Source organism: Barbus barbus (genome assembly GCF_936440315.1).
Source record: "Barbus barbus genome assembly, chromosome: 2".
Classification (NCBI taxonomy): domain Eukaryota; kingdom Metazoa; phylum Chordata; class Actinopteri; order Cypriniformes; family Cyprinidae; genus Barbus; species Barbus barbus.
Window position 1 is genome coordinate 20,722,085 of NC_136730.1, and position 17,454 is coordinate 20,739,538.

A 17,454-nucleotide genomic window follows, 5' to 3' on the forward strand; every position below is an offset into this window, starting at 1 on the left:
AAAAACAAAAAAAAAAACACGCAACCTTTTTTGATCATTTTCCACAACATTTATTTGTATGTTTTCACCCTTAACAGGCCGCTTGACTCTGAATAAAGGAAAATGACAGATTAAAGATTTTGACTTCTGTGTGTCTGTTAAATTAAGGGGAAAGTTGAGGGGCCAGTGAAAATTTTTTAAAGGCTACAAATGGTTTTTTGGACCATATTAAACAAAATAATTATTGGCATATGTGTCTTGTATAACTCTGCCCGTTTCATTTTCTTCTAATACTGATTCAATGCCCCAGTCTTCCTCTGCAACAATCCTTCGTTGCTTCTCTCTCCTCAGACAGGCAATGTTATGGAGCACTACACAAGGAACTACAATGTCACATGCCCTAGGTGGAGTCACTCTGAGATGCTTCAGGCACTGGAACCTTGACTTCATGAGCCCAAATGCCATCTCTATACGACCTCTTGTGCGTAAATGGGCAATGTTGTAGCTGTGCTGTGCCTCTGTCTGGGGCTCCTGATAGGGAGTCAAGAGGTAAGGCAGGCATGTGTATCCCTTGTCTCCCAGCAAAACTCCTGAGAATTCACCTGCATAGAAAGATATTTATATATTTTTTTTTTTGTAGGAATTAAATTGAAGACTTTTTGCCATTCGTTAAGTGACTAGCATACCTCTTGCCAGTTGCTGGTAGACCGATGAGGCTCTACAGATTCTGGAGTCATACACAGAGCCTGGCCATTTGGCCTCTACATTTGTGATGAAGCAATCTGCATCACAAATCATTTAAAAAAAATATATAAATAAACATGTAGGTCACTATGCTGTAATTTATATAAAAAATATAAAACATGAGTATTGTAACTACATTTAATTGCAATGAACCAAACATCGGTGCCCAGCTTAGTACAGAACAATCAGTGCTACAGTATAGCCTTCAATATCATCTCTGTGGGACCGTACCTGTACATTGATGCTGTGTACTGATTTCCTATTTACAAAGTCTGCTTCATGTGGAACAGACGGACACTTAATACGCACATGGGTGCAGTCCAGTGCACCGATAACATTTGGGAAACCTAGGAAAATTATTTGTTTGGTTTAAAATGTGTCCTGTGTAACATCAAGAGTCAAGAAATGTTTCCACGTTTTATACAGTTATTTGAACTTACCAGCTATTCCATAAAAGGCATGTTTAATGGCACAAATTGCTCTGTAGCCAGGGAATGTGATGAACACATTGAGGAGTCTTTTTAAAGAAAGGTACACAGTTCGTACAGAGTGGCAAACCGATGCTTTGCTGATATTCTCTGCATCTCCAACTGTGTACAAAAATGTTCCACTGGCAAAAAAGCAAAGTTCAATGCACACTGTCTGCGGGACTGTGAGCGCTGTATTGCGGCATGTGTTATTTGCAATGTGTGGGCTCAGCAATCTACAAATTTATGCAATCCCATCTCTTGAGAACCTATACCGCTCATACAGGTAGCTGTCATGAAAAGCCAATGGGTCTGACCTGTCCCTGAAAGTTCGCTCTCTTTGAAATGCCCTTCGCACGATAATAGCCCAATTAGATGCCTTGGAAAGTGGTATGATGATTCCCTGTCAGACAAGACCAGCATCTCCAGCACCGGAAAACTATTTTTTTTTCACCGGAAAACAAGAAGAATGGCTGGAGAAGATTGATAAGTCTGGCCTGCCTGGGAAATACAAGTGCTGGATTTACCAACATGGCCTGCTCCCGAGACTCATGTGGCTTCTCACTGTGTATGAGGTGCTCCTATCAACTGTTGAAGAAATGGAGAGGAAGTTCAACAAGCACCTTAGAAGATGGTTGGGAATACCCCCAAGCTTTACATCCTTGGGTCTCTACATAAGGTCGGGCCAGCTCCAGCTTCCCCTGTCATCAGTGGTGGAGTTTAAAGTCGCCAAGTGCAGACTGTCCCTGACATATAGGGACTCTCAAGACCAACTCACCAGGGAAGCAGGAGTCAGAACAAGATCTGGCCGTAAGTGGGCTGCCAGTACGGCAATTAACCAGGCAGAATGTTATCTTCGGACCAAAGACATCATCGGAAACCCTTGCACTTGAAGACAGGGTTTAGGAACGGCACATTTCCAGCAGTGGTCAAAGTCCACCCCTAGGGAGAAGAGAACCATGATCCAGAATGAAGTCCGAAACCTTGAGGAAGAAGGGAGAAGAGCAAAATCCATCGAGCTCGCAACTCAAGGCGCCTGGACGAGGTGGAATCTCCCCAAGAGAACAATCGAATTGTGGTGGCTGGAGCCCTTCCATATATCCTTTCTACTCCGAGCAGTGTATGACACCTTACCAACCCCAGTCAATTTGCACAGGTAGGGGAGGAGGGAGGACCCACTGTGCAGGTTGTGTGGTGGGAAAGGAACAATGGCGCACATTCTGTCAGGGTGTAAGAACGCATTAACACAGGGGAGATACAGGTGGCGCCACGACAAGGTGTTGGGAGTGCTCGCAGACATCCTGGAGCAGGAAAGGAGGAAGAAACAACCAACCAAAGCAAGATCACTGCTGAGTACCATCACCTTTGTGAAAGAGGGCCAAAGACCTGTTGTCCACAACCAGGCCAGGCAGAATCTCCTGCAGTCAGCCAAGGGATGGGAAATGGAGGTTGACCTCGGGAGGAAACTCCACTTCCCCGAGGCAGTACTGTCCACAACTCTAAGGCCCGACATCATTATGTGGTCTCCAGAGGGAAAGAAGATCATCCTGGTGGAGTTGACGGTACTGTGGGAGGAGGGCTGTGAGGAAGCTGCAGAGAGGAAAAAAGGCAAATACCAGAAACTTGTCCAAGACTGCCGGGACAAGGGGTGGACAACATGGCTGATGACGGTAGAAGTCAGATGTCGAGGATTCCCAGCTCAATCTGTGTGGAATCTATTGACAAAGGTTGGACTGAGAGGCCACTTGAGGAAAGCAGCTGTCCGTAGGCTGGGAGAAGTGTCAGAGAGAGCCTCCTGTTGGCTCTGGCACAAGAGAGAGGGCACAAGCTGGAAGCCTGGAGGGGAGGGGCAGTGACCTGGCCAGTCACTGCTGACCCGCCAACTGGAGGGTGTTGTGGTTAAGGGTCGAAACACCCAGAGAAATTTGGGGACCACCTGACGACCTCTCTTCCAGGCCAAGGCTTCATCCATTAGAAATGGGTGTATGGTAGCATCGCAGATGTGTTGTACAACTGCTCCCTCATCCACCACCTCATCAATGAAAGGACACGCCATAGTAAAGTTTGGAAATGAGTTCAGCTCCCTATTTATACACTTTTAATTAATTCATTACCAAACTCATCAACCAAACTCATCAACTAAACACGTAACTTCTTTATATTTCTTAGTGCTTTTGTACCTTATAATTTCTTACATTTATTAGTAAAGTACATTTCCTTATTTATTTTATTAATAGTGGTTAAGTGAAATAAAATGGCATGAAATTACCAGCAGGTGAGTATTAATGGTATTCTGGTTAAGCACTAAGACTTCTGCCCCGGACCAGGTTAATTTCTCAGCATAAGTTGCCAGAGTAACTGAGTTTGAACTGTTTTAAGTTTGATTTGTGAAACCGAATCCACCAACAATAAGCCTGACTTGTACTCTAATCTTGTTTTATGGAACAGGCCCCTGCTGTCAAACTGAAGACGTTTTCTTGATTTGCTGGTGCTTTTTCTATTTGCACGTGTTTTCTGAAGTTGCAGCGCGTTGAGCTCTCTTGCTCACCGTATATTGCGGTTTAAAAACAAGTGAGTTTAAGCCTTTGAAAGTCAATCAGCAGTGAAAGAGAACTCATTTCATTGAGTGCGCGTGCTGTCTGAGAGGCACGTGAAGACGGTGCTCATAGAGCGCGGGAGTATTGAACAGAGTTATTTTTGCCGCTTTGAATGGTTAAATACACACACTTGTATGTGTCAAAATGCCCGTCTTTGGAAGTAGCCTCGTAAACACATCAATCTAGGTCTTAAGTGAAAGCAAACCGCTAAAAAAGAAAACGTGTAACAGTATATTGGATCCGGGCAGTGACTGCAGTCTAATATTCCTGCTGTCTGTTGTTCATGTTAATCAGACAACAAAAGAGAGGAAGTCTCTCACTGCTCTCGACTAAATCACGTTTGTAACTTTAATAAGAAAAAACACATTTAATTTACATAGTTTGGAATATGCAGTGTTTTATACATTTGATTACTTTTTACAATGTGTGTAGCATTTTTTTTATTGAGATACTTTAGGGTTTTGTCCAGTTGCTTGTAATTAGTTTCTCGTTTAATTGTCTTAGTGAGCTTTGATGTTTTTTTTTAGTTGTCACGATGGTGACAAGAATTATGGAATTTCTATAGCATCACAAATTTTAATATAATAAAGACCTCATTTAGAGCAAAAATAACTATTTTGTGACATATATTGTTATTGTAAAATAAAATTATAAGATTTTGGTCATAATGCCCACCCTAGTTATTCATGTTCTATGAAGTATTCATTTTTACCCAGAAAGCGCTGTAATACTTGATTTGGCAGTTACTAAACTACAAACCCGATTCCAAAAAAGTTGGGACACTGTACAAATTGTGAATAAAAACAGAATGCAATGATGTGGAAGTTTCAAATGTCAATATTTTATTCAGAATACAACATAGATGACATATCAAATGTTTAAACTGAGAAAATTTATAATTTTAAGGGAAAAATAAGTTTATTTTAAATTTCATGGTATCAACACATCTCAAAAAAGTTGGGACAAGGCCATGTTTACCACTGTGTGGCATCCCCTCTTCTTTTTATAACAGTCTGCAAACGTCTGGGGACTGAGGAGACAAGTTGCTCAAGTTTAGGAATGTTGTCCCATTCTAGTCTAATACAGGCTTCTAGTTGCTCAACTGTCTTAGGTCTTCTTTGTCGCATCTTCCTCTTTATGATGCGCCAAATGTTTTCTATGGGTGAAAGATCTGGACTGCAGGCTGGCCATTTCAGCACCCGGATCCTCCTTCTACGCAGCCATGATGTTGTAATTGATGCAGTATGTGGTCTGGCATTGTCATGTTGGAAAATGCAAGGTCTTCCCTGAAAGAGACAACGTCTGGATGGGAGCATATGTTGTTCTAGAACTTGGATATACCTTTCAGCATTGATGGTGCCTTTCCAGATGTGTAAGCTGCCCATGCCACACACACTCATGCAACCCCATACCATCAGAGATGCAGGTTTCTGAACTGAGCGCTAATAACAACTTGGGTTGTCCTTGTCCTCTTTAGTCCGGATGACATGGCGTCCCAATTTTCCAAAAAGAACTTCAAATTTTGATTCGTCTGACCACAGAACAGTTTTCCACTTTGCCACAGTACATTTTAAATAAGCCTTGGCCCAGAGAAAACGCCTGCGCTTCTGGATCATGTTTAGATATGGCTTCTTTTTTGACCTATAGCGTTTTAGCCGGCAACGCCGAATGGCACGGTGGATTGTGTTCACCGACAATGTTTTCCTGAGCCCATGTTGTGATTTCCATTACAGTAGCATTCCTGTATGTGATGCAGTGCCGTCTAAGGGCCCGAAGATCACAGGCATCCAGTATGGTTTTTCGGCCTTGACCCTTACGCACAGAGATTGTTCCAGATTCTCTGAATCTTTGGATGATATTATGCACTGTAGATGATAACTTCAAACTCTTTGCAATTTTTCTCTGAGAAACTCCTTTCTGATATTGCTCCACTATTTTGGGGGAATTGGTGATCCTCTTGCCATCTTGACTTCTGAGAGACACTGCCACTCTGAGAGGCTCTTTTTATACCCAATCATGTTGCCAATTGACCTAATAAGTTGCAAATTGGTCCTCCAGCTGTTCCTTATATGTACATTTAACTTTTCCGACCTCTTATTGCTACCTGTCCCAACTTTTTTGGAATGTATAGTTCTCATGAAATCCAAAATGAGCCAATATTTGGCATGACATTTCAAAATGTCTCACTTTCAACATTTGATATGTTATCTATATTCTATTGTGAATAAAATATAAGTTTATGAGATTTGAAAATTATTGCATTCCTTTTTTATTCGTAATTTGTACAGTGTCCCAACTTTTTTGGAATCGGGTTTGTATAACAGTTCCTCTATAATGTTCATAATTTAATCATCCCTGGAATAATGTCATTATAGAAAAATCTATCCCAACCGTGATCAGTAGCATGATGTGATTGTTTAAAAAAGCCCCTTTCAAAATATATTAATATATATACACTTGAGGTACTAACACGTACTTTTAAAAGTATGTACCTTTAAGGTACTAATAGAACCATTTAGGGATAAGGCACAGCAATGTATGTTTTAGCTTTTGTACCTTAGGCTATCCCCCCCCACTGAGGTTTGTACTTTTTTTTTCTAAGAGTGTATATGTGATGTTATCCTGGTAGCAGCCCGTTCACTAAACCTTTCATTCTTGATGCATATCATAATCCAGAACACAATGACACAGATTGACACAAAGAGAGACATTTGGGCATTTATTATTTTTATTGATACACTACTTCAGAAGAGCCTATGCCGCACGGTGTTCCCTTTGAATAATTTCAAAAAGCACTGCAGTCTTAAAAATTACAAAATGTTAAATACAAAATGTACATGAAACGACAATACAAGGCTCCGTAAACATCAACTGAACCTGTACTTTTATTTTACAAATCATCTAAGCTACCCAAACTTTAGGAATGACATCCATTTCAAAGTATCAAAAATAGAGTTTGGTGTTTGTGTTGTCATCTGTATGTAAAATGGGAACACATTGTTCGATCTTTGGTTTCTAGAGAATGAAAATAGGTGCTTATCTAGGGACCCTGTTTCATCCCAGAACTCCCCCATCTTTATTTTTTTGTTTGCTTGTATTTTTGTCTTGATTCTCAAAAAACACTAAACCTAAATCAAACCCAAACCTTATGACACACGTTCTCTAAAATTGCATTTTAACACAAGTTAAGGCTTTCCTACTGTATATTTGATAGTTTAAATTAAATAGTCAAAAGTGGCATTGAAAACACCTGTCACTATATGTAAGGGTTTACATACAACAAAATATATATACTTACTGTATAGATGAAAGAGTAACAAACAAACCTGCTATTTGTATGTTTGAAAATGTCACACCATCGTATTTGTCCGTCCTTGCATAGCCTAATGTATCAGTGTGCTTTTACACCATTCAAATCTAAGAGGTTTTTAAAGATACAAAACAAATATCTACAATTCATTGGATACAAACTGACGTAAGCACATATGCACAAAACCGTTAAGACACTTGCTCTATGCATGAACAGACACATCTTGACACGCGCAACTTTTGTCTGGCATACTACCCTACGAAGAAGCATCTCTACAGCATCTAATCTAGAGGCATCAAGGCTTTGTCTTGTTTTTTTTTTGTTATTTTATTTGATTTTTTTATTAAAGGCAGAAGGCAGGTTTATAGTGCATAGCAGATTTTTTGTCTTTTTCAAACATAATTAACAGTCATGGTTACAGCTGTATGTCTCAAAGACTGAAAAACAACAGAAAAACGATGTCTCAGCTGAATTGTGCCAGTTTTCATGGAGGAAAAAATTATTGTTGTAAGAAAACAATTAATTTTCCAGATTAAAATTTAAGGCAAGGAGCCATTAGAAACTCTGCGTCATACGACATCTGCTCTATCAGTGTAGAGATCAGACAGAGCAAACCTGCCCACTGCACTGTTTTTGTCAACACAGAGAGCAAATTGTGAGCAAAAATGAGCACTATAATGGTTTAAAATAGGCTGAGGGGTTTGGAAGCTGGTTTAGATTTGAACCTTTTTGCCCAAGAATGCAGGAGATACAAATCGAGAGTGGCTTTCAAGTCACTCTATCGTAACAGATAGTCTACATGTTGATTGTCAGGTTGCAACCTTTTTTGAAAAGAACAAAAAAAAAACAACCAATTTAATATGGTTTCCCTGACATCAACCCTTTTTTTGGGGGTTGTTTATGCATAATTGTTTCTCTAATCAAAGGCACAAAGCGAGTTTCAGCATAGTCAACATGTGTTTGAGTTCAATGCACATGAAGCCCATATATATCTATATCTATACATCCATCTATATCTATATATGAGCTTTATTATCTCCAGACCTTTTGGTCTACGGTCATGAGTTCATCTTCCCATGCAACTATACAAAACACATACGTTATCTTTAGAGTCTGCTAACAATTCACTTGACTTTTAAAGCACAGCACTGTCAATGTAAGATTGAACCAACACAATTCACAGCACTCCAGAACAAAAGATGAAGCTTAGCTACTTTCTAAATATAAAATACACACACTGGATTCAACCGTGTCCTCCTCTTCCTCAAAAAAAAAAATTAAAAAAATCGGAAAGAAGAAAAAACTAATATTAATTCTCAGCAGAAGGCCTGTTCACAATCACAGCTACTAAATAAGGCATTTGTTCAACCTGAAGAGGAAATGGGCCAACCATTAAACAGATTATCTACAGCTCAGAAAGGTCACTAGACATGTGGAATGTTGCATATTGTTACTACAGACTCAATGCAGCGCCCGAGGACCCTTCCACTAGGGGGCAGCACTGGGAGAATGTGTACTGAAAAAAGGCGGCGTTTTCGCTGGTAAGAAGGCGTGACGTGGGCATCTATCACGCTTGGAGCACCCCTCGACTATCCCACTAAAGTGACTGTAGAATCGCTGCTGTGTACTGCATATTCCGGTCAGGGATGAGGGGGCTCGACTGCATAGCTAACCAATCTGAGGGGTGAATCTGTGAGCTACAAATAATAATACATCATGCTGTCAGAGAGCCCTGAATTATTGGTTTTATTTCCAGGAGAACAACACAAATCCAAGTTAACTCCCACCCAACCATGTCTGCGTTCGTGTATATGTACAGTACACCTGAATTTGTGTGCATGCGTACAGTATGTACCCCCAACTCTCCCAGCTGTTATTGTTTACAGCCAAAGCCGTGTTTGTGAATCTAGAAGAAGGAATAATGGTTGCTCAAATTGCTTCTGGATCCACGCTGGGAAGGGTTGCTTTTGGACTCTCAGGGCAGTCCTGTGGAGATTGTCTGAGTCTGACGTGGCTTGGTGTGGGCTAGGACTGACTGTGTGCAGCTGGCGAGCCCCCATGAGCCTCTGGGGCCTGAGACATGTCTCTGCCTATGATCTCATTCACTGAAACACACAAAAAGAGGCATTATTTAGATTATTTAGGAGAAGATATTTTTTCAAGGACTGGAATACTGTTCAGAAAGTTTTGGTTGGTGAGATTTCTTAACGTTTTTAAAAGAAGTCCATGTTCAAAATACCATAAAATCAGTAATATTGCAAAATAAAAATAATATTGGAAAAAAGCAAACAAACAACAGTTTATATAAGAATACTGAAAAAATATTCTACTTTAATAGATTTTAAACTAATTTATTCCTGTGCTGGCAAAGCTGAATTCTAAGCAGCCATGGCTACAGTCCTCAGTTTTGTGGAACATTATTTCGAGGATGCATTGATGAATAGAAAGTTCAGAAGAACAGCATTTATTTGAAAACTTTTGTAATAGTACAAGCATCTTTACTGCCAATTTAATGTGTCCTTGCTGAATAAAAGTATTAATATATATAATTTTTTTTAAAGATTGCTGACCCCAAACATTAGTGTGAACTTTTTAAAAATCAGTTCCTGTATCTAACCATTGAAGGGCAGTGTTGAGCTGTGTACAATCGAGTTCAGACATCCTCTTCAGGGACTGATGGAAATAAAAGACAGATTGAAGGGGATGCAAAATTTAAAAAAAATAACTTTGGTATGTGACCTCTTAGGAAAAACACATGCACGATTGTGCGTCTGTGAGCGTGAGGATGTAAATTCTGACAGCAGCAGTCTTACCAAGATGACCACAACACAGGCTATAAAAACCATCCACTGCTTCTTTAACTACGAGGCTTTGGTGCAGGCAGTTGCATCAGTTCATTATGAGTTTAATAGCCTTTGACTACATTTCCTTTAACCTGCTGGCTTGGGCTTTTAGCGCACTATGAAAGGCCTGTATAAAATTGATCTATTGTTAAAACACATGTTCTATATCCCAGAAGGCAATGGAGCAAGTGTGGTAATTACTTTAGCAGGCCAGGAGACTGATGTTAAGCAAGCAGCCAAACTTTTTTAACAGGTCATCCCAGCAGAGTTCTTATTAATGCTGTGAAAATATGACTGTTTCTCCACATGCTCTATTGTAGTGGATGTTCTCAACACTACAGCAAGTGCGATGATATTGCCTGCCATGACAAAATCCGTCAAAGACAACCATGCTAAAAAGTTCATCCTATTAAAAAAAAAGCAACAGAGAGAGAGAACTAGGGCAAAGACGGATCCTTGCTTTGTGGAAAAAAATATTGTTCCTTAGGAGGGATGGTAGGTTTTGACACACACTCACCATAACATTCAATCACCAGATTTCCAAGCTTGTCATCGGAGTAAAAAAAAACATCTAAAAAAGGCGATGACAAATCAAGAGAAAAGCGGATAAGCAGATAAACAGGTTTGACTGTTGAAGGGGGTCTCAGGTATCTTTCATACAGGTACCTGCCTCTGCAAGCGAGTTAATAATCCCTGCATTCCTCATCCAGACAACCCATGACTGACTGGGATGGACCACATTTTCCAAAAGAACTAAAAAAAAGGGAGCTCAGTCAAAGTGAACAAATATGTCCTTGTACAGTATTACAGCTAAGCTTCTTTTTTTTTTTTTTAAACCAGCATCAGTAGACGTATATAATAGCATATACAGTCATTTGTTAACAAGACATCAAAAGCCAGAGAGCTGGACTCAGTGCTAAGAATAGCATTAAAGGGTTTAAATGTGAAATACGGCAGCATAAAAAAGGACTGCTGATCCACTCTGTAATTCAAAATAACAAGCATCTCCTACAATAGTGTAGGGTGAATATTTAAAGCAGCTATGCAATGCTCGAGTAACAAGTCAACGCTACTGATGTTTGTGATGGTTTAAACATGGCACTTTGGTGTTTAAAAAAATCGAAATGTCACAAGAACTATACTACTGCTGTGTTAGAATCATCCAGGTTAAGCGTTTCATAATTGCATACGTTTATGTAGTTACTTGTTTAATGTAGATTATATCTTTTGGTTATTTGTGCGCAGTGTCTTTTAAACTTTTATTTATGTTTATTAGGGCTTTGTTTTTTTTTCTTGCTTTGTTTACATTTTGAGTTAGCCACAGTATACGTGTCAATTGTTATTTTGTGTGTTCGAAGTTTAGAGTTGTTTTGGTACACTTCTTTTGTGGTTGATGTTATTATTTGTGATGGCTTTGTGTGCAAAAGTTGCATGTTTGAGTGTGTGTGTGTGTGTTATGTTTCAAATGCCCAGCCGCTGTCAGATCATCCTGTTGGCGTAGGCGGCTCTTCCTCTTGCATGAACACACTTCACACATGCAGACCTGCTCTGGGCTGATTGTGAGTTCTGCTTTAAAACCCACTCAGTGCGCTGTCTGCCTCTCACGCCGCACAAACAATCTAACAATCTTATACACACTCTCTGCACAAACCTGCACTGCACAACCTCACACACATTGTAGAAAACTAATATAACTTTCAAAATATATGGAGTAAATGTCAATGGCAGCACTTTATTTAAGTTTAAGATGGGATGAACTATATTTGATGTAAAACAGAAAAAATGAATGAAAACTAATAACTAATATATATATATATATATATATATATATATATAAAATAAAAAGTAATATATACACACACACACACTTTAGTTATTTGTTTTGAAGTACAACATTCAAAACTCCAGTAAACAAACGTTTTAAACAAAAAACAAAACAAAAAAAAAACACCTGTTGTAGAAATGTGTCTGAAACCAATGAAATAAAATATATTAAGAATAAATTAAGGGAAAAACAAGACTAAAAGCAAAAATGGTTGATTTCAGTTACTGGCATGGAGCATTAAAAATGCACACTTAAACATCTGCTAAGGACAAGAACAAGCAAACAGCAAAAAAAAAAAAAAAGTATTTTTAGCACAGCACGGTCAGTCAATAAATACAGACAGCTATTTAATCAGCGTCTGTGGTGTGCCTGTGGTATTGGCAGATTTTTAAGGGTGCCGATTTTTTGAAAAGACTAATATGTCGTCTGCCACGGTATTTACTCTGCTTTGAAGATGACTTTCTTATTTTAAAACCTTATTTCCCTGTCTCCTCCTGGATCAAAAGCTTTCTTTTCTCACTTTTTCCATTTTTGCGTGACACAAAAGCACACTGTAGTTTCTCACATTCCTTCAAACACACACATGCATGCTGCAGTTTCAATGCGTACTCTCTTTGTTCAACGTTTGGACCAGTTCAGAGTGTACAAATTACAAAGCACAAATCTCAACGATACATTAAGGGAGTGAGTGCCTGAAGGGGAGCTGCCGATATTAGTGATGCATCTGACTCAGTAAAATACGGGAAGTTACTGTGCAATATAGCACAATATAGCAGCAACTGACTTGAGAGGTTTCAACATCATCTTTCCCCACATGTAAGAAAGCATGATTCATCTCAATCTCTTTCGCATAACGCTTGAGAGTCTCAGCGTAGAGTCATTAAATAGGGGATCCTCTTTGGATGAGTGGAAGGGGCCATCCCTTATTAACATATAATATACAGGGTCTGAGGCTGAGAGCTCACTGACAGCAAAACTTTGAGCTGGGGTAAATGATATTGTTTGACGGTGCTGCCCCAAGACTGTGAATCACTGGACAAGCCACTGCACTGGCTGACCGTTAACGGAGGCAACAGTTGAGAAGGGCTGTCATAACAGCCTACTGGGTCAGATATATTTTTTATTTTAAATAATAGGAAATATTTTTTATAAATTTATGACCTACATTTGGCTCCACAATAGCTAGCCGTGCTATGTGAAAGCTTAATTTATCTAAATTCTGGGATAGTTTTATGGTATATATTTAACTTGGATATTAAAAAATAAAAATCACATAAACCAACATTCAAATATGTATTTATAAATTAACAAAATTGCAGTTAAACATTATGTAGTGCCAATTTTCTATGGAACATGATTCCATTGTAGATGAGATCCTGGCTATATATATATTTTTTCTTTTCTATTTTGAAAGCAGCGAATGTGTTGTGTTATGATGGAAAGTATTATACTAGGTAAGACTGACCTCATCAGCCAGAGCAACTGATAGCAAACACCCGTTTCCATTTAGGAAAAAAAAAAACATGTCAGATGTTTAAATGATCTGATCTGTAACTTTAAAACTACAGAGCGTGAAATCCAGTGTGTGTTTAGGACATGAGAGGGTGATCTCTTTGTTTACTTTTTAATTTGCGTTCCCCTCAACCTACTTTGACCTTGGCAGCGGTATCCAGAAAACTACACTGCAAATCTTACTTTTTAAAACAACTCTAAAAAAAAAAAAGAGAGTGCAAAAAAGAACGTGACACAAAAAGCACAAGGGAGCAGTCAGTTTGATCTGTGAATCATATTGTGGATTCCCCATTTAAAGAGTCAGTCTGTGATTCATCCCCATTTTCTCTGACCAGAGGCCTCAGCAACCTCTTTAACATGTTTAGTCATTGGCTTTAACTATCAGCGCAGCGTAGCCATGGGGCAAGACAGCAATACAGGTGCCGTAAAAAACTTGATTGTTCTAAAGCACGTCTGACCCGTGGAGAAGTTTTTTCAGTTATGCAAAACAAATAAATAGCTCATCAAGTGAGTTTGAAAAAGAAACCCGTAGATTACCCCAGGTGAATAAAACAAAACGTTCTTAGCGAAAGTTAGGAAGAAGCACATTTTTACAGCAAAAACGACAAGATCAAACCACAAAGTGCATACACAGCCACATGTTGCAGTTCTTAGCGTAATTATTCAGGTCTCCCTCCTCCACTCAAATACATCTTTTTGTTCTATAACCAGATTCAAAATGGAACTCTGAATCAATAATTTAGAGAGATAAAAGGAGATGTACATAAGAGAATTTTGACACAAAACCAGGTTTCCACTGTTTTCAGAAGAGTTCTCTGATTGTGTTTAATGAGCAGGCAGCTTTGGGCCCAGAGCTGCGTTTTTTCCCTTCCACGCTCTCTTTTTCCCTCAGAGATGAGAGAAGTTGTGTTATTAATTTGACACAGTCATTTACCACTGGCTATAGTCTACAGACCTGGAATATGTTACACGTTGAAGTTTCCGTACCCACAAACGGAAAGAGGGAAATGGACACAAACAGACGGATGAGGGTAGAACATTATGTAAGGAGTAGTACAGAAATCAGACTATCATATCATTGACAAATGTGATTGTTACATTGGTGAATTCCAAACGTTAAAACCAACTCTCATCCCTTGACAGAAACAGAGTGACACAAGATATAAGCTCTATGACACAAAGAGTGTGTGTGTGTACAGTACGACAGGGATGCAAGACCCGAAGACAGCAGGCTTTGCCTATTATTAACCCAGATCAGTGCACTCACGCCGGGGTGGCAGCTGCACACAGACATCCACGAGAACAAAGGAGCACAAGCACACGCCTGTGTACACATCTCAAACACAGACCTCTGGAAGGACATTAATTAAACACAATTGACATGAAAAAGAGTAGAAGGAAGAGATGAGACAAGAGAAAAGAGACCAAGTCTCTTGTAAGTACTGACACACACTGCTCCTTCTGTTCAGCACGAGGGAACCAGTCCAAACTCATCAGGAAAATATGGCACCCAAATTCCTTATGCTCGTCTAACACACACAACACACACGCATACGGCTCACTGAGCACATAAGCAGTCTACACTTAATCACGGGTATCATGTTGAGAGATACAGTATATGCAATGGTACAGGTAGATTGCTCAAATGACAATAGTCTTTTAACATTTGGTTTGCATCTCCTACGTTCTAGTCCTTCTTTGACCTTTCTGTTTGAGTGTGTGCGCTTGTGTCAATTCCCTGTTTTTTGTCTTCCATCTGTCAGTCTGTCTGTAGCCCCTCCCCAGCACCACCTGCAAAGAGTCTTTGACATCACCTGTGCCATCTGTTCGCACACACAAACACACACTGCCGTACGGACGATTCTTATTTGTCCATGAAAAACCCAAAACAGTTCCAGCCCTTAAATATTAGCTTTCTATATAAATAAACTTTAATCTACCCAGTGCCGGCACCAGCTCTACGCAAACCTGGAATATAAACAATAGGACCGGAATATCAAGTGGGATTCCCGCCTACTGCAAACTACTAGTCAGCAGTATTAAAACCAGTTTAACCCGAATCAAAACGGCTTTGGAAATGAAAGCCAGTGCGATTTGTAAACAAAGATTGGGTTTTACGCTAAACGATCACCTGCATTCACACAGCAATCACACAACTCCCAGAGTGCACTGCCACTGACAACCACTGAATTCTGCTGAAAAGTGATTCATCAAATGGAACTGAAGTATCTGGGGCCAGAAAAGTGCCAGGAAAGTGTGATTAAGAACTGCAGAGTCTGACTGATACATCAACTTGCATTTAAATCTAGTGAAACTCTCAGCCAGCTGCAGAGCTCTTACAGTTAACCATGACGAGTGATTCATTGCTCTTTTATGAACAGATGCGAGAGAAAAGAGAGAAGTTTATATTTCTTGCTCAAAAAATGAGCAAGTTTATATTTAAATGCAATAAACAATAAGCATAATAATAATAATAATAAGATACAGATTTATATTACTATATGGAATATTATGAACACTCACAATCCATGCATGAATGAGTAAATAATGTTTTTAAAAAAAATATATATATATATTTATGAATTGTTATTGTGACATTTGATTTTTTCCCCCCATTTTATTTGGATTTTTCAAAATTGTTTTTATATGTTTTCAATAAATTCAACAATGCTTTAAAGTAATAAATCGTAATCCTTTAGTAACATATAGTAGTGATAGCCATAGAGTTTTTATTCAAATGCAATAAACAATAATAATATTAATATACAATATTATATGCAAAATAGTAAATAATTTTGTATAAATACATGTGTATTTTTCCAACTTGTGTTCAGAATTTTTCAATTTACTCATTAAATAGGCCTATCAATGCTTTAGCAAACACGCCGTACATTTCACTAGTGATAGCTCTATGTTGACGTGAAAGGAGGTTTGTGTCAGTGACTGGAGCTGTGTTCTGTTCTATTTGCAGTTCATTTCTGACCTCCTTAACAACTCACAGTGCTCAAGAACTTCAGTCAGAATGACACAGACCCTATTTATAGCGTGTGCTTTAGGGAGGATACAGTCCCTGATGAAATCAGTTCAAAACGTCACTTTTAAAAAGGCTCAACTCCATCCCATCTCACACACTGAATTCAGAAGAACGTCTAATGCTATACGTGAGCAACATGTAGGCAGTGAATAGTTAATGTGGCTGAACATGCCTACTGTGAAATATTGAGCGAGTATGTGTGTAACCATTTGTGTTAGTGTATGATATGAAACGGTGAATTAGCTTGTGCACATCTGTGAATTAGTATGCAGCTGGCCAAGAGTGTGAATTGTGTGTGTGTGGACACTGCCCTCACTATATGTAGCCCACACTATATGTAGTTTTAATTACTCAGACAAATTCTGCATCCTTCTGGACTGAACAAACTGTGTGTGCTATTGCCCTATACCAACCCTACACCTAAACTTAGCCCTCACAGGAAACTTTGTGCATTTTTAGATTTTCAAAAAAACACCATTTAGTATGTTTTTTAAGCCTTTTGAATTACGGGGACATAGGCAGTGTCCTCATAAACCACCTTCATATTGTAATACCTCTGTCATACCCATGTCATTATACAAATTTGTGTCCTCATAAACCACATAAACATGCACACACACACACACACTAATTTGAGTGACTCAAGCTGTTCATTAACTCTGTCTGACTGCACATTTGAATATGTAACTGAAGAATGGCAAAAAAGCAGAAGTGACTCCCCATGATCATATTCTGGTCTAGGATCCGTATCTTAAAAACATGACGACATTGCTGAAATCTGTGCTGATGAACTACAGCATTAGCCTGAACTTTTTCATCAGTCATCCACGAACAAAATAATCTACTATGATAGATGCACCAGGTTTAAAGTGATACAGCCACAAGGCATTTTAATTTTCAATAATAAATAGCTGAGTTGTGATTAAGGAATCCATTGTGGTCTGTTGTCTTAACTTCTCACATAAACACACAATCAGCAACAAATATCCATATAAACACAAAAGTTGAGAAACAAGCTCTCCCATGTAATTCTTTGACTGGCGACAACTTCACAAAAATAAACATGGCTACACACACTACCACTGAAAAATCTGTGGTTAGTAAGATTTAAAGAAATTATTCAGCAAGGATGAATTAAATTGA

The 17,454-nt window shown here is 38.9% G+C and overlaps 1 protein-coding gene across 1 annotated transcript in view; it reads right to left on the minus strand.

The window, feature by feature from the left end:
- Positions 1-6,493: 6,493 nt before the first annotated feature.
- The window catches only part of LOC306877944 (nuclear factor of activated T-cells, cytoplasmic 3-like), a 77,488-nt gene continuing 66,527 nt past the window's right edge, over positions 6,494-17,454 (minus strand). The window contains exon 10 of the mRNA XM_079430000.1: positions 6,494-9,202. Within this exon, the coding sequence (XP_079286126.1) occupies positions 9,123-9,202 (80 nt within the window). The 3' untranslated portion in view covers positions 6,494-9,122. The remainder of the gene's footprint in view (positions 9,203-17,454) is intronic.